The 22,305-nt window shown below is 42.2% G+C and overlaps 1 protein-coding gene across 3 annotated transcripts in view; it reads left to right on the forward strand.

The window, feature by feature from the left end:
• LOC137267585 (uncharacterized) overlaps window positions 1-22,305 on the forward strand; it is a 137,100-nt gene that overhangs the window by 70,588 nt on the left and 44,207 nt on the right. For all 3 annotated transcript variants that reach the window (XM_067802071.1, XM_067802072.1, XM_067802073.1), the window contains exon 2: window positions 10,871-12,008. In XM_067802071.1, the coding sequence (XP_067658172.1) occupies window positions 10,979-12,008 (1,030 nt within the window). In that variant the 5' untranslated portion in view covers window positions 10,871-10,978. The remainder of the gene's footprint in view (window positions 1-10,870; window positions 12,009-22,305) is intronic.

Raw genomic sequence — 22,305 nt, forward strand, 5'->3', positions numbered from 1 at the left:
AGTTCACAGCATTCTGTGTTTGTTTCAGTCGCGTGAACGGATCGAGTGATTTAATATTTGTATCGGGTGTTTACCCATTTCTAATCCATCCGCAAATATACAAAACACAAACAGAAATTTGTTTTGACCCAGCAAATGTTTTCTTTAGTCAGATAATAGAGCTGGCCAAATACTGGAACAGGTAGCTGTTAAGAAAGTACCGTAAACGTCGACACGGCCGTAGAGGTTGCAGAGTTTTGTTGCGACGATGTTGGGGTAGTTTAATAAGTAAAATGTTCGCTCGTCAAGCCGCAGACCCGGGTTTGATTCTCTAGATGGGCGCGACGTGTGAAGCTAATTTCTGGTGACCCCACGCCGTGATATAGTTAGATTTATGCTAAAAGGGGCGTAGAACCGCTTACAAACTGATATAAATATATCTGTCATACATACAAGGGGAGATAAGTGTTGATTGCCAAGCGACACTGATTTAAACCAGCATATCATATATTTGGTTAATAGATGTATTGTCAACCACCACATCGGGAGAGTTCGTCATTTCAACATTATCACGACCCAACTGTGTAGAATGTTGAGTTCAAACATCGATCTTGCTAACTGTGGACGCTCGTTTGTATTAAACAGTCGTGTTATATTGATGGACGCGCGCATGGCAGCAATATCTGCTATCTGGCATTCGACCCTGATTTTCGTGATGGCGGATATAACAAAAGAACCTTTGTGAATGCATTATCGATGGAGTGTGAGTATGTGTAACATTTGCTAATTATGTTTGCACGTGTTACACGAACAATCGCAAGCGTCCGTGACAATGAGGACCTCTCCGGAAAACGCGTTATTTAAACACTTGCATTATTCGTGACAGTTTGGAAGTCATGTTCTGTATTTGTTGTGCTGTTCAAGAAAGAAGTCAGGTGAAGAGACGTGAAGTCAGGTGACGCGACGTGAAGTCAGGTACGGGACGTGAAGTCAGGTGACGGGATATGAAGTCAGTCTCCCGGAATGTCTTCATTGCGTGGCTTGTGGGGCTGCATTGATATGAGTTTAGAGCTGCAGTGATGTGAGTATGGATCTGCAGTGGTGTGAGTATGGATCTGCAGTGGTGTGAGTATGGATCTGCAGTGGTGTGAGTATGGAGCTGTAATGATGTCAGTGTGGATCTGTAATGATGTGAGTATAGATGTATAGTGATGATTATAGAGCCGCAGTGATGTACAAGTGACTACTTCATGTATTTTATGGAGGATCGGCATGTAAACAATTGGGCCACACTGAACTGTCATGTACAGAACAGTAATGTTATTGATCACGTTAAACACCAATGAAAGTCTGTGTTTCATGCCTGACGTAGTGGACAGATATAGGAGTATATGTCCTATTTACAATAAGGAGATAAACATACTGTGCTGGTGATATATATATACCGAAATTATAATAGCTCTGATTTAATGTAAAACCGAAGGCGTGAGTTTTTAAAAAAAGAAAAAAGAGCTATTATATACAATCAATATACCTCTGATTTTCCAACACAATACGTTTATCTCCATTCTACCATAACAGCGTCATTTATATTCTGAAAAAATACAGACTGTCTTGGAAAATCAGAGGTATATGGCGTTTAGCCATTATCTACCTTTGAATGACTTTGATTAACCATTCACAATCCAGTATTTACTGAAGTCATGGTAGAATCTGGCATACACTGCTCTCTATCCTATGTACCACATAGGTACAACTGTGTCTGTATTAATGTCCATAAGCTTATGAACCACATATAAGCTATTCGCTGCACCACATAAGCTATTCGCTGTATAGTTCTGTCTATATTAATGTCAATAAGCCTATGTACCACACAGGGTGCTCTTAGCACAATAAGACATGCATGTTTTGTGGTCCTGTGTCGACATTACGGGTTTCTCCTCGTGTGGATACTATATCTATGCTAGCTGCGAAAAAGGGCGCTGATGAAATTATGTCGAAGGCATAATGCCAGTAAAAGTCTGTAAAATTAATTTTGTGCGTGTAGATCAATATCTGATGTGTTCACCATGTTGCACGATAATTGCACGACACCTTGATGGCGTATTGTTGATTAGCTTACTAATGACTGACCTGGTGTTGCTAGCCATCTGCTTGTCAAGCATCACCAGGCTGAGCCAAATTGCCAGATGGTGCAACACTGCCGGACTCTCTCCATCTGAGAACGTCTCACAGACGTCTTCTTGGGGAAGATGCATTTGGATAGCCTTGTGGCTAGGGTTCGATAGGATAGGATGTGTAAAGTCCATTTATGGTTTCCCCTGACGTGATATTCCTAAACAACTGCTGAATGCGGCGTAAAATCGAACTCACTCACTCAACACTCGTGAATGTCAACAATAGCTTTGTTCAGATCATTATTTTTATTTACCGTATTTCTGCTGGTAGTTTATGCATGCATATGTTATTCATATGTATTTCATATGATCTGTCGACAAAAATGTCTCAACTGTGAATACAATATACTTTTCATTTCTCCAGAGGAACAGACATCAGTATTACCATGGCAATAGCAACTTGGGGATTCCGATGTATGTGAGTTTACTTTTACGCCGCCTTTAGCAATATTCCAGCAATACACAGACAGGGGACACTAGAAATGGACATCACACATTGTACCCATGTGGGGACTCAAACCCGGGTGTTCGGCGTGAGGAGCGAACGCTTTAACCACAAGACAACCTCACCGATCCCCGAGACATGTGGGTCAAACATAACAATGTATGTATGTTGTACATAATGAAACAGGTGGTCGGCAGGGTGGTCTCATTGCATTGTCCCCGATGTAGCTTTGGACACGAATATTAACAAGCTGTCGCTGTATATCTGAATGTTGCTTTGTTAAAAACAACTTGAACAAAACATAACACTGAGCATTCCACAATAATGGATAGGAGGACGAGTGGGGTATTAAATTACTCCAATCAGCAAGGTTCCATTTCTGTTCCTCTTTTCTTTCCAAATTATTATCTTTACGGACACGAATGTGGGTCGTGTTCCGTCACAGCAGATCACTCCACTTATTTCCTCAGACGGCAAGCGCAGTGGTTATGCTCGTCACACAGCAGACCCGGTTCGATTCCACACATGGGTACAGTGTTTGAAACCCATTTCTGGTGTCGCTTAGTATCAAACTGTGGAATATTGGTTCATGAGGCGATGCCCTATACTCACTCACAGATATATCATCAAGGGTTTAATTGTGTTAAAATATATATGGTCTCTGAACGAACGTATTACTCTATAATATCTAAGGATATCCATGTATTTTCCGATATCCAACCCCCTCATTACCACTCTGAACTTTTATACGATCGTGGCAGAATAAAACAAACGTTTTCTCAACTCAGATATCACCGTCGATGTGGACATTTGTGTCCTGGCGTCTTAAAAATATATACCGTTACCTTTGAAAAGCCCCATGTCAGTTCTGCCTTTCAGCGATATTCTTTAAAAAAGTGAAAGAAATAAAGTCGACATCAAACAGTTATTTCAAGGCTATACCAAGTCACCAATATTTAGAAATGCCTTGAAATATGTTATACATTTATCGACATAAAGTCTTTGTATTTTATCATTTCTTACATACGTTTTCGCCCGCCTGTTCTCTTGCTTGATGCGACTGAGGGAGAAACGCATACAAATATGAACTTAGACAAACCCTGACCAGCCTGGGCAAAATCAGTATCTGATCTCAGTCGTTTTATTTGACGTTTTATTTTACTAACAGTTACTTACAGCAGTGTACACATGACTCAAGTTGGTAGTATTGTCTCTTGCATGTGCTCTAGCAGGAAATGGGTACCCGATAGATTGAGACGGACATTTGCAAACCTTCAGCGTTATGTACTCTTCGATTCTTTGAGAATGTAGTAGAAGTCTCATTGGTCGACTGATCTGGGTAAAAAATATAAGTTCGAAAAAACAACACAAGCACATTAGGTATTCTCATATTATATGGAACACTTGTCCACGGTTATTCGTATGTGTATGTCATGGTGTCTATGTATTATTATCATAACCAGGTATTTAGTTAGGATCGGAGATAAATACCTATACCAGAGAAATTGGGCAAACTCGTGATGCTCAACATTTGATCTTTAGTGTTTCATACATTCTGAGAAATCGTGATATTTTTTGCACGTGTTGCAACTTGGCTTAGAGGCAGGTGAAGAGAGAATGTGCGTTTCAGTATCCAAACATTTTGTTAGGATGACTAAATGGTGCCTAGATGGGGTCTTGTATCTGTCTTGTCTTATGACTTTTGGAACATTGGTGTTCGTGATTCACATGAAATAGGTTATTGATATTCTTATCCCGGAACGAACTTCTTGCTGTTTGCCAGTCTATTATTTCTATTGAAGCTGCTTGAAAATGCTTGTCAGGGAAGCTCTGAACGCCTCCATTCGTTGGTGAAAACCACACAGATGGTTACAGAGAAGTGGATATACCTACATGGTTAGAAGTAACATTAACACTTCAAATGCCGTGGGGGTACCTGGCAGCTAGGCAACCACACTGATCCGTAGTGTGAAATGGAGGTACCTGGCAGGTGGGCAACCACACTGGTCCTTAGTGTGAAGTGGAGGTACCTGACAGGTGGGCAACCACATGACCCTTGGTGTGAAGTGGAGGTACCTGACAGGTGGGCAACCACATGATCCTTGGTGTCAAGTGGAGGTACCTGACAGGTGGGCAACCACATGACCCTTGGTGTGAAGTGGAGGTACCTGACAGGTGGGCAACCACATGATCCTTGGTGTCAAGTGGAGGTACCTGACAGGTGGGCAACCACATGATCCTTGGTGTCAGGTGGAGGTATTCGGCAGCTCGACAACCACACTGATCTGTAGTGTGAAATGGAGGTACCTGACAGCTGGGCAACCACACTGATCCTTGGTGTGAAGTGGAGGTATTCGGCAGATCGGCAACATCACTGATCCTTGGTGTGAAGTGGAGGTACCTGACAGCTGGGAAACCACACTGATCCTTGGTGTGAAGTGGAGGTATTCGGCAGCTGGGCAACCACACTGATCCTTGGTGTGAAGTGGAGGTACCTGACAGGTGGGCAACCGCATGATCCTTGATGTGAAGTGGAGGTATTCGGCAGCTCGGCAACATCACTGATCAGTAGTGTGAAATGGAGGTGCCTGACAGCTGGGCAACCACACTGATCCTTGGTGTCAAGTGGAGGTATTCGGTAGCCCGGCAACCACACTGATCCTTGGTGTGAAGTGGAGGTACCTGGCAATTCGGCAATCACACTGATCCTTGGTGTGAAGTGGAGGTATTCGGCAGCTCGGCATCCACACTGATCCTTGGTGTGAAGTGGAGGTATTCGGCAGATCGGCAACCACACTGATCCTTGGTGTGAAGTGGAGGTATTCGGCAGCTCGGCAACATCACTGATCCTTGGTGTGAAGTGGAGGTACCTGACAGCTGGGAAACCACACTGATCCTTGGTGTGAAGTGGAGGTATTCGGCAGCTGGGCAACCACACTGATCCTTGGTGTGAAGTGGAGGTACCTGACAGGTGGGCAACCGCATGATCCTTGATGTGAAGTGGAGGTATTCGGCAGCTCGGCAACATCACTGATCAGTAGTGTGAAATGGAGGTGCCTGACAGCTGGGCAACCACACTGATCCTTGGTGTCAAGTGGAGGTATTCGGTAGCCCGGCAACCACACTGATCCTTGGTGTGAAGTGGAGGTACCTGGCAATTCGGCAATCACACTGATCCTTGGTGTGAAGTGGAGGTACCTGACAGCTGGGCAACCACACTGATCCTTGGTGTGAAGTGGAGGTACCTGACAGCTGGGCAACCACACTGATCCTTGGTGTGAAGTGGAGGTACCTGACAGCTGGGCAACCACATGATCCTTGGTGTCAAGTGGAGGTATTCGGCAGCTTGGTAACCACACTGATCATTGGTGTGAAGAGGACCCGCTCTATGATGCAGTGAAATATCCTGACATTGTGACAGACCTCTGCTGTCAAGGACGATGTTGTTATGATACTCGGCGATCTCCCGCTACGTCGGGGCAGCAGCTTGCAACTCCAGCAGTTGTGTTCATCAGGGCAGCACGCTTACCTGTGAGACTGTGACAACTCCGTCCATGACAGGATTGTTTACTATCTCTAGTCAGCCACTAATCACCACGTCGTGAGTTGCATCTACAGCCAGATGCGGTAGCAGTCATCCCTGCGTTCATCCCTACACTCATCCCTACACAATTATTGGCATCTTTACCTGTAATCATCACGTGATGTACAATGTCAAATAAGATAGTGTCAAGTGCACTGTCAAGTTAGGCAGCATTTATTGATCGCCATTACAAGTAGACTACCAAAATGTCAGACATGGCAAGGCATGTTCTGCCGTGGCGCAGTGTGGTGCGGTGCTGTCAGGTGTAATAGTTGTCATCACTTGCAAATGTCATACAGTTGGCATCCCCTCGACACGGAGGTCATGCATTTGGCCTCGGTTTGACATTTACGTCACGCAGATGACATTGCTGGAATGTATACGTCATCTGAACGACATCACTTGAACGAATACTTGACATAGATAACGTCACGTGAACATATACGTCATGTGAATGACATCACTTGAACGAATACTTGACATAGATAACGTCACGTGAACATATACGTCATCTGAACGACATCACTTGAACGAATACTTGACATAGATAACGTCACGTGAACATATACGTCATCTGAACGACATCACTTGAACGAATACTTGACATAGATAACGTCACGTGAACATATGCGTCATGTGAATGACATCAGCTGAACGTATACGTTATGCAAATGACATCATCTTAACGTATAGATCACGAAGATGACATCACTTGAACACATACGGTATGTAGATGACATCACTGGGATATGTACGTCATGTATTTTGCGTCGGTTGAATATTTACATTATATAGATGACATAACTTGAAGTTATACGTCATGTCAGTTGCATCAGCGGAATATATACGTCATGTGAAAGACATCAATGGAACGTATACGTTATGCAGATGACATTACTTGAACGAATATGTCATGTGAATGACGTCACTCCAACATGTACGTCATGTACTTGACATTACTTGAATATGTACGTCATGACATTTGGCGTAACCTGAATACAGATGGCCTCACGTATATGCCAATGCGATGATATGTTCTTACCGTTCGGTATAGCCACTGTACTTTGAACTGAGCAAAGGTGAAGTTGTTCAAACGAAATCACCTAACCACTGGCGGGACTCCTGGATTAAGACAAAGCCTGTTAAAGACGGAAGGTTTTAGTAGCAATTCCTGAGACAGCGCCTTTACATCGGTCTGGTCACATGGGCAGTCCCGTGACGAACTGCTCACCAAATTATCCGCCGTGAACTTGGCAACAGAGAATTCTTCGAATGTAATTGCCAGTAAAATCGATGTTCAGTTCATTGTTTAGACAAGGGTTGAAATTTGCAAATTATCTTTGCACTAAATGCTTTGTAAACACGTCTCGAGGCAGATCCATGTATCTGTCTTACTCTGGTGACGCTGGGAGTGAATATGCATGTCGAGGGAACGGGTTTTGTGGTGTTAAATTGTCTCCAACATGCTGCCAACTCGATGGGGAAAGAGATATGTGCACTGGCTAACTGCGCTCTTGCCTTTTTGTGGCGGAAGAAGATGTTCAAATTCTCCGACAGTAACTGAGTGAGTGAGGTTAGTTTCATGTCGCTTTTATCATTCTTCCAGCAATATCACGGCGGAGACACGTGAAATGGGCCTCACACATTTCACCCATGTGGACAATCGAACCCGGCTCTTGGCGTGGCGAGCGAACGCTTCAACCACCAGGCTACCCCACCGCCTTGCTCCCACAATATGTACTGGCCACAGGGTTCACAATATCATGGTGTCGCCATCACTTTTAACGGCAAGGGTGGTGGGGTAGCCTCGTGGTTAAAACGTTCGCTTGTCATGCCGAAGGTCCAAGTTCGATTTGTCCGGATACGATGTGTGTAGACCATTTCTGGTGTCCCCCACTGTGATATTTGGGGAATATTTCCAAAAGCGGAATAAAACCCAGCTAATTCTGATTGTAAACTGTCATATTGCTTAAACGTCCTCTGTGCCAAAACCCGTGAAGGTCCCGGGGTAGAATAGGCTTTCAGCAACCCATGCTTGCCATAAAAGGTGACTAAGCTTGTCGCAAGAGGCGACTAACGGGATCGGGTGGTCAGGCTCGCTGACTTGGTTGACGCATGTCATCGGTTCCCAATTGCGCAGATCGATGCTCATGTTGTTTGTCACTGGATTGTCTGGTCCAGACTCGATAATTTACAGACCGCCGTCATATAGCTGGAATATTGCTGAGTGCGGCGTAAAACTAAACTCACTCACTCACTCACTCACTCACTCACCTCTGTGCCAAATAGTTGTACTTCCAGAATTTACTGTCCGAGTTTCGTCACTGTCAAGGACCTTTGGTCGTTTGCCCCACAATATGATCATTTGTTTGTCAGTGGGTCTGTGGGATAGCATCGTGGGTAAAAAAGTGTTGACTCGTCACGCCGAAGACCTGTGTTCGATTCCAACATGAGTGCAGTGTGTGAAGTGAAGTCCATTTCTGGTGCCCTCCACCGTGATTATTGCTGGAATATTGCTAAAATCAATGTAAAAACATTCTCAGTCACCCAAGCTGTACCAAGGTTGTGATTACGAATTAAACGTTTCAGCGTCAGTTTCCGCTCAGTGTCAGTTCCCGCTCAGTGTCAGTTTCCGCTCAGCGTCAGTTTCCGTGAGCACCCGAACACGTGGGGATCCAGATTAGAACTGGTCATCACACACCGCTGATTGTCTTAACAGGCAACTAAAAGGGAGCAGGTGGTCTCTGACATTTACTGGACAAAAATAGTTGGGGATATATGTAAATTTTGAAATTACGAATAATGATCTATTCATACATTGAGACACTGATGAAATATCAGTCAAAAAATACCAATATCCCAAACTTATTTTGTCCAGAATAGTTGAGACGTCATTAAGTTCCTGTAGATCGATACTCATGATGTTTGATTATTTGCAGACAGCTACCATAGCTCATTTATTGCTGACTGTGGTACAAAATAACACACAAATAAAACATTTTTTCACATTGCGCACCCAGGTTGCAGTTCAATGAAACAATGAAAATTCTTCTCCAAGCAGTCTTGTTCAGCTGAACTGATGCTATTTCATGACTTGTTTAATATGCTATTGGAATGAGTGATGTCATTATGTTTAGAATATCAAAGTAGTTTCAAAGAATAAACAGGAAGATACTAAAGCCGTACACTTAAGTAAGCAATGAAAGGAAATTCTCTTTATTTTGTAATAATCAACCCATTAATCATTCATGGTTCGTCAAACGCAGACCAGATGACCTTCACTTTAATTGAGCTTAATTGGTATAGTCCAATGTGTTCACAGAACCTGTAGTGCTATGCTGTGACACCTCGCTATTCCTGACACTGTGGTAAGTGGGTGACCACTTTTATCAAGGTACACATGCATCTCTTACCACATACACATCAGTCGGTGTTCTCAGAACATATTAATCTGTAAACTGGTTATTGCGAACAATGTCATCAGAAACGCTGTGGTCCAGGTAAGCGTGACTTCGATGTAACTGTAGCAGGCCAACAACGTTCATCACTTACAAGCCATTATTATCCTAGCTTGTTGACTAATAGCAGCTTAGTTAGGTAGAATTCCGCCCCTTTGAAGTATCAGGATCCTGTGGTACGTGTTGTGTTTGAATACTGATTTTGAGTCTGGGATTGTGCTGTCTGCCTTCTTCCGCGAGGGTGCACAATGTCCACAAGAGCTCACACTGATACTCATACTTCACCAAACAACCTAAAGCTACCGGTGTCGTAAGGCTGTGTGAAGGTACAGGACTTCAAATCGTCGTGGCACTACCATCGCTTTGTGTGCAGAAAAAACGAAATATGTTTAAAATGACGTTAAAGGCAAACCATTCACATTTTCTTCGTCCGTTCCGTTGGTGGATAGTCAAGCGCTTGATGCCCTCACTCGTCGAACGCGTGAGTTCGATTTCGCACCTGGGTACAACACACGTGGGTGCAACGCGCATGGTTACAACGCACATGGGTACAACGCACATGGTTACAACGCACGTGGGTACAACGCACGACAACGCACGTGGGTACAACGCACGTGTGTACAACGTGTGACACAAGTTGCTGGAGATAATGCTCGAAAGGGTGTAAACCCAACTCACTTACACACTCCTCTTCCGTTCATGTAACACTAACGATTCTATGCTGGTCACTGGATTGTCTGGTCAAGATCTGATTATGCACGGATCGTCGCCATATAACTGGAACATTACTGGAACGTTCTGTCGACGTGAACGTTAAAATTGTCGTCATCGTGGCGAGTCTTTGAGAGTCTTCTGACTATTCCCTCACGAGAACATTTCTATATTTTCTAAAACGTCTTTTACATTTACTGTACATATTTTCAGGGTTAATATACCATGTATTGACTTCGCTAAGCCAATGATTAGAGTATCTTCTGAAAAGTATGATGGAATCTTTTCTATGCGAAACACAAATCAGATTCCGAAACACACGTATAATGAACGGTAAACTCTCCGGGAGTATAGCGCATATAGAGTGCATCTATAGACGGTGCCTTCAACACGATTCCACTGAGGGTAGGCAGGTCGCTTTGTTATGCTTAACAGTGTGACCGTTCGTGCACTTCATTCAGTAAATATGAGCACAGTTCTACAGCTGTTGAGTTACTGTTGTGTGTGTGTGTTGCAGGTAGATCCCGAGATGGCGTGGATATCGACCAGAGTCAGACCGCGGCAGCTGGAGTGAGTCGAAGAGCCGCTCCAATATATCTACATACACCTGGGACGATCCCACGTCATGGATAGGAAGGGAAAGTTGAGCCAGTCACGTGACACAACGCGGGAAGGTGGAGGAGGACGAGACGGAGGGAGGCAGTTTCTGTCCCCGGAAACAACAAATCTTGACAGGGCCCCAAGCCTGCATGGACTACACGCTCAGAGCTCAACAGAAACAAGTGGATTAGGAGAAACCATAACTTCAGGATTTTCTTCACAGGAAAGTATACACAGTTTAAGAGGTTCGACCCGGACGAGGGGGGATACTGGGGGGTTGAGTCTTACCCCCGAGGAAGCTGAAGCCCATAGGCGCGAGTTACAAGCCCGGGGTACAGGCCGGGAGGATATGAGAACGGATAGTAAGAAAAACAGAGACCGGTCAAGGATGAATGACCACTATAGTAGCGGCCCTGGTCACGCGAATTACAACGAGTACTTTTCCCCGGGGACTGCTGTTATGGATACATTGTCCCCGATGGGCCTCCAGAGAGAGCACATTGATGAAGAGTGGGACAAGAGAAGTGGGAGCCGGCGAAGCTCCGCCATCAGCAGGTCCTCCCAAGGGGGCTCCACAAAGTCCAGGAGTTCCGTCAAGGCCAAGTTTCTTGGAGCTTCTCTTGGATCTCAGTGGGCCAAATGGTCACGTGACAGACGCGCATCTTTTCGACGTCGTGTTGAAATGATAGAAAATTCGGAACGGAAAAAGGAAAGAACTTCCACGCCTGTTAAAAAAGCAAGACAAGAAGGATTAAAATTTGTTCATCCTGATTTGGAACGGAAATACCTTTCGGAAGATGACATCAAGGAGTTACGGAGACATAAACAGGAGCAATACAACGCTTACAGGGTGATAGAAAAAGGGAAAAAGAAAAACCGGTTTAAATCTGAGGTCCAACTGTCAATGCATCAGTGGCATGTGCTTAGCGAATTCTGGGAACACGAGGCTTTTGTGAGGTTACGTTGGCTGGGAGTGTTTGTCAGCATGGTGACAGTGTTAGTGATGATCGTCAGCATCACCAACTCCTACTGGCACACGTATGAACTGAAACCACGTGAGTACTTATTTATTTACGTTAATTTTCCTCCTAATTTTCCCCCTCTCATCGAATCTCGACGTCTGTGGGGTCGTTCGTTGTAGCGAAATTCGATATTCCGGTTCCCATTAGGATGATCAGCGCTGCATGGTGGTCGGATTAGCTTAGTTTAAGCTGATTTCGTTTGAACGAACGCACACCGTTGTTACTTATCGTTAGAACCGTCTCGATGTCCACAAATGAGGTGTCATTTAAGACATTGTAGCTTGGGTACACATTTTTTGTACGTAATATACAATTATGGAATCAGTTACAGAACTTATTAATTATTACCTTTGAAATTTCATATCACCAACGTCATCGACATCAACATAATCATCATCATCATCATCATCATAATAGTAATGATCATCGCAAACAACAAATACATTACGGTCAATATTATTATCATTCCTTGGAACATGAACGATATCTTTAATTGTTTTGTACCTCACCTTTCTACTTGCAACTTTTTCTTGTAATAGCCATTACGTCAGACCACCGTTCATGTTTGTGTTGAAACACCTGGAAACTCATGCTTACAACCCAAGTTTTAGATTATCTAACACTCTTAAGGTAGAACGGGAGGGCCTTGTCCTGAACTTAAGAAACATTGCACTTACATACACCCTGCGTAGATGGGTGAAGGGTGTCTAGTTGTCTACCTCGCTGTCTTTTTGATGCATGTCATCAAATCCCTTTTGCTTAAATCGATGGTCATCATGTCAATCACTGGAATGTGTCGTCCCGACTCGATAATTTACTAATTGGCATCATATAGCATGAATATTACTGAATTCGGCATTCGTGACTGAGTGAGTTTATTCTTACGCCACACACATCAATATTCCAGCTATATTACGGATCTCTGTACATAATCGAGTCTGGACCAGACAATCCACTGAGGATCAATATTCTAACCCGGACCTTCAAGGGTCGTTTTAGGGAATGTAACAACAAACAAACACAAACACACGACAACTGTATGTAGTATTGGTTAGAGCCTGATTTATTTCTTTAATACCCTCGTCACAAATAGAACCATGTGAATGGTATAAAACATTTATCCCCAGCGATAATTAGAATCAACTTTCACGTAGTCGTTTGCTGTTCAAGTGACACTGCCAGAAAAGTGTGACATGTTCTCACCTACATGCAGCGCCACACTAGTCGCAACGCCAGAGCTGGGATCCTATTTACCGGATGTCGTATCTGTCAGGGCTCTGATTCATGCCTGAATCATATGACTTTCTGAATCATGAGTAAATTCAAGTAGGTAATTGCACAAATTTTTGTCATGAAAGGCGATGAGTCTGGCTGGTAGTTACGGCTGCTACGAGAATTATATGATCCAAACATCAAGGTCATTGGTTCGTCCAAAAAAACGTCGTGTTTTCATTTGGTAGGGGGCAAATCAATTGCTTTTCAATGCATTTTAAAATAGTATCATTTACGAAATAATGCCCATCCACAAGTGTGGAACGAACGAACGAACTTCATATTATTCGCTTGATAATACAGGTCAGACACATACGTCAAGTACGAACAATTTTCAAATGTCAGTTTCGGGAAATGTTTTATAAACACTTTCTTTCTTTTGATCTTTTCTTTTTATGGTGTTTGCCATCGACTATGAACCTGGATTCTCGTAATGAATACTACTGGCGTCGGCTGGGTGTTTGTCAATGATACTGACAGTGTTTGTTAGAGAAATTGAAAGTTTTTTCGGAATGTTTGTAAGTGTTTCGATGTCTTTGGTAAAGATTTTAAAGCATTTTCCTGCTACGGCAACAGTTTCATTATGTTACTTGGGTTATGTAAACACTGCCGTAAAAGGTCATTTACGGATAACATGACTTTACAAAATACGGCTTAATAATCATAGACCCATGGAGATCCGAGTTAGAACGGATCTTGAGTACACCGTACTTGTCTTAAGAGGCAACTAACGGGATCAGGTACGTGGTCTGGCTCTCTGACTGGGTTGACACATGTCGTATCACAGTTGCGTAAATCGATGCTCATGCTGTTGACCTCTGGATTGTCTGGTCTTGATTCGATTATCTATAGATCGCTGCCATAAAACTGTAATAGTGCTGAGTGCGGCGTAAACCTAACTCAACCAATCATTTTAGTTTAGGTTTTACGGTTCTTCATTAATCAGTGACTGAAATTTTGAGACTACCAACGTTTCAGAATTGTGACGACCACAGACGTTTCAAACAATGGGCTTGAGAGTGAGTGAGTGAATAAGTATCGCTTTTAGCAACGCTTTAACCACAAGGCTACCCCACCGACCATTGGTTGCAAGACGTCCTGAAAATAAAAGAAAATGATCTCATACAAATCTATGTACACAAGTCTTCAAAAAAGTTGGGGATATCTTCATTTTTTTCTGTTTACGATTAAAGTTATTTAGGTGATTTATCGGAGTCAATCAATGTTGATATGATATTATTGAATGTTTTGAGAGTGCATCACCATTTGCACTTCCTTACAACCATAGTTATTTTGAATGTAGTCGCTTTTGAAAGATCATTGGTGTATGGCATGTAATTTGCATGTATACGGTTTTCATTTAAAATCAAATGACTAGAAACAAACACTAATATATGTATATGCAAGATAAGCGTCAAAATTAATGTTCTAAGTGATATCTCGACCTTGAAAAAACGTCAAAATCACGAAGGGAACCCCATGCACGTGTATGGGGTTCCTGCTTTGTTCACGTGCATATGATACGTTGTGTTTGAGGGTTGTAATGGAGGGAAATGGTGTTGCGTTCATAAGATGTCTGTCCTTGAAACGTTTACACTTCCTATTCAACTTGATCCCCTATTTTCAAAGAGTATATTATAACGACAAATCCGTAGAAACTCTTATCTCTTATCTTACCATGTGGTGACCTGCATCCATTGGGAGACGCAGTATTGCTGCAACAATAATGGAAATCGAACAAAAAAACACTCTGAAAACAAGCAAACACTTGACTCACCGACCGACATTTGTCTTGGGAGACACTTCGTAACCAAAGATGAACAATGGATGTTCGAGATCAAGAACATTTTAGTGACATATTCCTGAAACTGTGTTGTCAGTCCCTACCACCGGGGGCGGTAGGATAATCCAGTGCTTAAAGTGATCGCTCGTAACGCCGGGTTCGATTCCCCACATGCGCACATGTAGATTCCATTTCTTTTTTCTCCCGCCATGATTTTGCCTTAATGGTGCTACAAGCGGCGTAAAACTAATTTACTTTATCCCCCAGTAGTCATGGTGCATAACATTTCTTGTTCAGTATACTACGAAGCTCCCCGCTTCGTCGACAGCTGTTACCTGCAGCTACTGATCCGATGTGCAGCCTAGGTACTGTATTATAATCCTTCAACAGTTTCACGTTCTGCGGTCCAATGCCGCTGGCTATGGAAAATGCCATTTGAGCTCGTCTAAACTATATTTTAATATCGAGCAACTCTGGAATTGGATCGCATAATTGTATATGCATGTATTTAGTTACCTTATAAGTTTCAGAATAAATGGTTAATTAATAATGTACTCAGTTTGCACCCAGGAATTCTGTTATTCCGATGAGGGAAAACCGTCCATGTTCCTTTGTTCTGTCTTGCTGTTATACTTTATAATATATGAAGATGCCCAAACCCCGTTAAGCCAAACTCCACTAACTCGAACACTTACAAGATGACATTTAATGACCAAATGTTACCAGAAATGCTGCCATTGTGTCTAAAGGTTTCCTAAAAACGAATAAAAACAACCTGATCGAATGTTTCGAATATTATGCCAAGAAAAGAATTTGACGTAAGGTTGATTGACGAATGTTTCGAATATTATGCCAAGAAAAGAATTTGACGTAAGGTTGATTGACGCTATGAAAATATCGCTATGGTTTCTTCTACTTTCTCGGAGCATTGGGCGAGTGGTTAAAGCGTTTCTTCATCACAGCATTAACCCGGTTTCAATTCCCAATGGATTCAATGTGTAAAGCCAAATTCTGGTGTCCTCCGGCGTTGGAATGTTGCCAACAACGGACTAAAATTGAACTCATGCACAGAGTGGGGGGTTGGATAGTGGTTAATTCGTTTGCTCTCCACACCAATAATCCATGTTCGATTCCCAACAAAGGCACGGAGCGCATTTCAGTTGTACTTGTCTGATTTAGAATATTGCTAACAGCGTCACAAAACCATACTCACTCTCCACTGTGTCTACATACAAGGATGGTGAGCCAAATGATTAAAGCGTTCGCTCGTCATGCCGGTTTTATTTCCCACATGAGTACAAAGCGTGAGGCCCGATGCTTACGTGTCCCACTATGATATTGCTGGAATATGTTGATGTTGGCAGAAAACCATCACTCACTCACTCACTCACTCACTCACTCACTCACTCACTCACTCTGCGAGATCTGTACGGTCCCCTGTAAGCCAAAGACTGATATTCCCCGCTGCCAGAGTGCTAGAGTGGAACAGTCCAACAGACAATGATCAGCCTGGTTGATGAGGTTCCAGACAACAGCTGTGAATGATCAAACTATTTGATTACATGCCGTATCATGAAAATAAATTATTGAAATTGTTCATACTCTGTGAAAGAATAGCAAACGAGTATGCGCATATGTGACATGGTAGCTAGGTTAAAATATAATTTAGGTAACGGACACTTAGAAGAGGTGAAACACGGTTGTGGAGGGTTCGTGAATATTTATGAAAATAATCTATTAAATGTTTTTGCTGGGAAAGTATCCCCAAAATATTCATTGCCTTCAATCATTTTTGTCCTATATAACTGATAAATTGCAACGTATCTTAGGCATGGTGCTTTAGTATTTAATCCCGTTTTTCAAAATAATATAATATAGAAAGATGTTTGGGGATTGAGAAAAAACCCAACTTTTGTTAACGTTATACATTGTACACAGTAACAGTACGTGCTGCCAGTCTATAGCCCAAGCGTGTAATGCAGGAACGTCTATTACAAGTACGTCAAATGCAGTAATGAACACTGCAGTCTATGTAGTAACGTACATATAATGCATTAACGTCTATTTAGTAAGGTACATTGGGTAACGTCTAATGTTGTAACGTCTAATGCAGTAGCGTCTAATGTTGTAACGTTTAATGCAGTACCGTCTAATGTATTAACGCACATTGCAATAACGTTTAATTATATGGTTACGTCTAGTGCAGTAAAGTACGTTGTAATACCTTTTGAAGTAGTAATATGTAACGTAACATACATTGCAGTGACGTCTACTGCAGCTACATCTAATGAGGGAACGCCCAATTTAGGAACGGACACTGAAGTGAAGTAACATCTGATGCGGTAACGTCTAATATAGTAACATCTATGCAGTGACGTCTGGTGGAGTATTGTACGTTGCAGTAACGTCTAATGTAGTGAAGTATGTTGCAGTAACGTCTAATGTAATGTACGTTGCAGTAACGTCTAATGTAGTAATGCAAACTGTAGTGACGTCTAATGCAGTAATGTACGTTGCAGTAACGTCTAATGTAGTAAGATAAAATGTCGGAACGTGTAATGTGGTAACGTCTAATGAGTACCGTGACGTGAAGTAACGTCTAATGCACTAACGCCCAATGCTGTAAGGAATAACATTCAACGCAGCGAGATCATAGTATGACAATATAGTACAGTACAATCTGTAGTTGGTAAATATAATTTTTCCTTCATAGACTATAAGGGCAGATGTTGACACTTGCATGCTATACGTATTAGTACCTAGCTGACCTTTGCTTCTTTGCCTGGATGCCGTTCTTATCCGTTGGCGTAATCTTGCCGTTAGGCCTAACCACTATAATCAATATAAGCATAGGCTTAACTGATCAGCGTCATTTACCTTTGGCTGGTTATAAATACCGAACTGAAAAGTTACGGATCATGACTATTTCTTCAGTGCTGCTAATAGATATATATATGTGTCCAGTCCTTGAAATTGGCCAGTTAGAAGAATAACAGTATTATATTTATCACGCCAAATACCCGGGTTTGATTTGTTACATTGGCACAATAACACGCACTCCTGGCGTCCTTCGTCCTTATATTCCTAGAACATCGCACAAAGTGCCATCAAACCACTTTCACTCACTCACCCTAAATGTTGACAACGCAGTGATAGTCACAATTGGGCTATTTGCATATTTAAGAGCTCTTGTCCTTTGAATTTAAACATTTTCAGCTCCTTTCTTACTGAAAATAATTTGGATAATTTTCTTGGTGACGAGAATTCTATTGCTTAAAGAATACCACTCAAAGGGCGATAAACACCACCCGATACTTTCACACTACGATAGTTGACCTGTTGTGTCATGAATCGGATGTTCTTAAGTTGTTTTGAGTAGTATAATTTCTCGAGCTGTAAGTAACTTCTTCTTAATAGTATCATTTTCAGGTCATCCTTGGCTGTCTTTTTTTGATATAATTCCTCAGCTATTCCTCAGCATCTGTTTAGTAGTAATAATCTTGTGTCTGATGTGGACATGATCAAACAAACCCATGAAAGTTACCGAAACACTGGATCATCTGTCCGGCGATGCATGGGAACTTTGTTGCTTAAGTTTGTGATGTTGCACGCCCGCGCCGCGTCCTATTCAGGAGAGAGAAGCTCGTAATTCTATCTTCTTCTTTCAATCTGTGTAATTTGGATCATATGATATGTTGCATTTCTGTCGATACTGAAGAATTCCACGTTATGACAGACCAGGTCGGATATATGCTGTGGTCGAGACATTGTATCTCTGGTCTAGACATTATATCTCTGGTCTAGACATAACATATCTGGTCAAGACGACATATCTGCCCTAGACATAACATACCTGGTCCAGACGTAACATGCCTGGTCTAGACATAACATACCTGGTCTAGACATAATATATCTGATTTAGACATAGCATATTCGCACTAGACATAACACATCTGTGCAGACATAACATATCTGGTCTAGACACAACATATCTATTCTAATCATAACATATTCGCAATAGGCATAACATACCTGGTCTAGACATAACATACCTGGTCTAGACATAACAGACCTTGTCTAGACATAACAGACCTGGTCTAGACATAACATACCTGGTCTAGACATAACACATCTGGTGTAGACATAAAATATCTGGTCTAGACATAAAATATCTGATCTAGACATAACATATCTGATCTAGACATAACATATCTCGTCTAGACATAATACATCTATCCTAAATATAACATATATACCTAGGTTGTTGAGGTATCATCCTGAAGATATCGCTTGATATCGACCCAGCGATATCTGCCATCGAAACCAGTTTGTGCTTGTAAATTGAATTATTGTTCAAAACAGTGTTTAAACCAACGTGCACAGTTTATAGGTCCTTGCTGAGTTTCTACGGATGCTTTTCATGATAAGACTCTAATGGAAGTTACGTACATTACACTACATTGTACATGACTTTTTCTCATATGAAGAGTTTAGGAACACCCACTAACTTAAAGCTATTAGCGTGACTCAGTCATCGTTGTGCCTCATCTGTGCAGAAAGCGACTAAAAGGTTGCTTCTTTGTCTTAGTGATAATTCAACACAGCTCTGACTTGCCATATGCTCACGTCAAGTAAAAAACAATGATTCCAGGTCATCCAGACCTTAATATACGTTACTCCAGGTTAATGACTTGTTGTTGAAATTTCACATCATTTGTTCCGAACATATATTAGGATGTCAATATCTCTGACAATTACATAGTCATGAGCTCAATCGATTTGCCAAGTCGTTGTAGGCTTATTGGCATCACAATAGTACTGAGTCATCAATCAGACTTTCCTCGCTTTAACCACTGGTTCATTTCCAAAGTCGTTCATATTCCCTAGTTTGTAATATTCTAAATAATGGATTTCTTAATGTAATTAATTTCCTTGGATCATCCTTGGGTTGTCTGTTTAACACTAATTGGTATGTTGCAGGGAAATTTCTCCATATCTGTCAGTGTTAAATAACTGCTGGCTCGGAGTTGGCCATCCAGATTGCCCTGGGAGACAGCAGTGTTGGCGGGCGCTGGGGACCGTGGTGTAATAATGTATGTAAAATGTATACCATGGCGTTACTTGATCAGCCCCATCCTCCAGAGATAGGTGCCAGTGTGTTTACGGAAATACTTGCTCTTCGTCTCTAAGCATTAAAGTGCTAGAAGACGTACTTGGTAGTATGTACGTTACCGTTTGTTTGATGTACTGCTGAAGGTGATTGGTGTAGCGTTGAACTTGGTGGGGGTACACTTGAAGATGGTTGATGAACCGTTGAACGAGGTTGATGTACTGCTGATCGTGGTTGACGTACCGTTGGAGATGTGCATGTGCATTTTGATGTGGTTCTTGTACAGCTGATCGAAGTTGGTGATCAGGTCCAGGTGATCTTGGTTGGTGTACAGGTGATCTTGGTTGGTGTACAGGTGATCTTGGTTGGCGTACAGGTGAACTTGGTTGGTGTACAGGTGATCTTAGTTGGTGACCCGTTGAACCTTGGTTGGTGTGTAGTTGAACTTGGTTGGTGTGCAGTTGAACCTGGTTGGTGTACAGTTGAATTTGGTTGGAGTACAATTGAACTTAGTTGACGTGCAGCTCAACTGTGTTTGATGTGTAGTTGAAGTTTGCTAGTTAAACTTGGTTGATGTGCAGCTGAAATTGAAGTTGAAATTGGTTGATGTGCTGTTGAAGGTGCTTTTTGTACTGCTGAGGTTGGTTTGCAACTGGATGTGGATGATGTGATAATGTATGCGACAACGGTGATGATTATAACAACAGCTACGATAATGTCTGCAACGACAACGTCCAAACGAGGGAAACCCATATATGCTGATGAATATCTTACATTTGTTACAAGAGTATAGGTCACCGCTTGGGGCAATACTCGTCCCATCTAACGTGCACACTAGACTAATTGAGACCGTGATGAAAGAGGGGCACATATGGTGCTCACATATCAGAGCTCGGGGCAGCAGGTTGTGTTCTTTTGTGTCTACCCGGGACGAGTGGTCAATGCAGCGAATGTGATATTGTGTTTACAAACACTAGGAGTGACGTAAAACATGACATGGCCGTGTTCCAGGTTGGTGGACCCGCGAACTTGGGTACGACACAACTAGAAATATGGTCCCAATTTGAATCCATGATTAGTGGTTCCGGTCACGTCAAGGAAGGGTAACACTGCAAAGCGATTGCTTTAGACGATTTGCACATGCCCCAAATATACCACAGGAATATATCAGAATGAAAACACGTAGGATTTACACGTGTATTGACCTATTTACAGTTAATTGCAATTCAGGTACAATTATAGGAAATTTATTTATTCATTAACCGCAGTATAATGCATATTTATTATTTAGGGCTTGATTTAGTGCTTTGTTACTTGCGCTGGTGCTACGTTTGTTTTAGTCCAACTCGCACCAGGTGCAAGTCAATTTTAGTGGGTAAACCTCTGAATGGAAGATCTAAATAATGGCATCAACATATTGCAATAAAAACGGTGCAACTGGAATTGGCAAGTGCAACCTGGCTTTTACCTTAGGTTGCACCTCGTGCAAGTAGCGTTAATCTCATAAAACGAGTCCTGCAGGTATACTTCACCCCTGCTCTTCCAGAACTGGGAATATACTGAAGCAAATAAGTTATGTATTATAAATATTTCCGGGGATACGTTTGTAGTGAAGACTGTTGTACTTTAATGCAGTCGTTATGATCCCTAATATCTATGTTGAGTTTATTTACATCCACTGACGCACAATGTTAAACGATGCCACATCACAATTTTGCATTATCCGGTTTAGAACTGGTCTTCAGCAAGTCAATGGTTGTGTCTTCCCATGAAGACAGGAGTTGGCCTCCAGCAGGCAATAAGAGGCAGGATCGGATGACCAGTCTCGCTGATTGCTTGACACTCGTCATCGTATCCTAATTACGTATATCCATTCTCATAAATTCAATCACTGGAATTTCTGGTCCAGATGCACACGTCATGGTATCCGTGGATAGATGCTCATGTTGCTGATCACTGGATTGTGTGACCCAGACTCGATTATTTACAGACCGCCGCTGGAATGCTGAAAACAACCAACCATCTGTGTACAGCATAAACATGCCCAGCCCGTGTTTATTACGCTTGTAGTATTTTATGCCGTGTTTAGTAGCGTTACATATACGTCATATCCAGCCATGCGACATGCACAATGCATTTAATATACTGCAGGAAGAATACTGCTC

Source organism: Haliotis asinina, chromosome 16, assembly GCF_037392515.1.
Source record: "Haliotis asinina isolate JCU_RB_2024 chromosome 16, JCU_Hal_asi_v2, whole genome shotgun sequence".
In the NCBI taxonomy this organism is placed as follows: Eukaryota; Metazoa; Mollusca; class Gastropoda; order Lepetellida; family Haliotidae; genus Haliotis; species Haliotis asinina.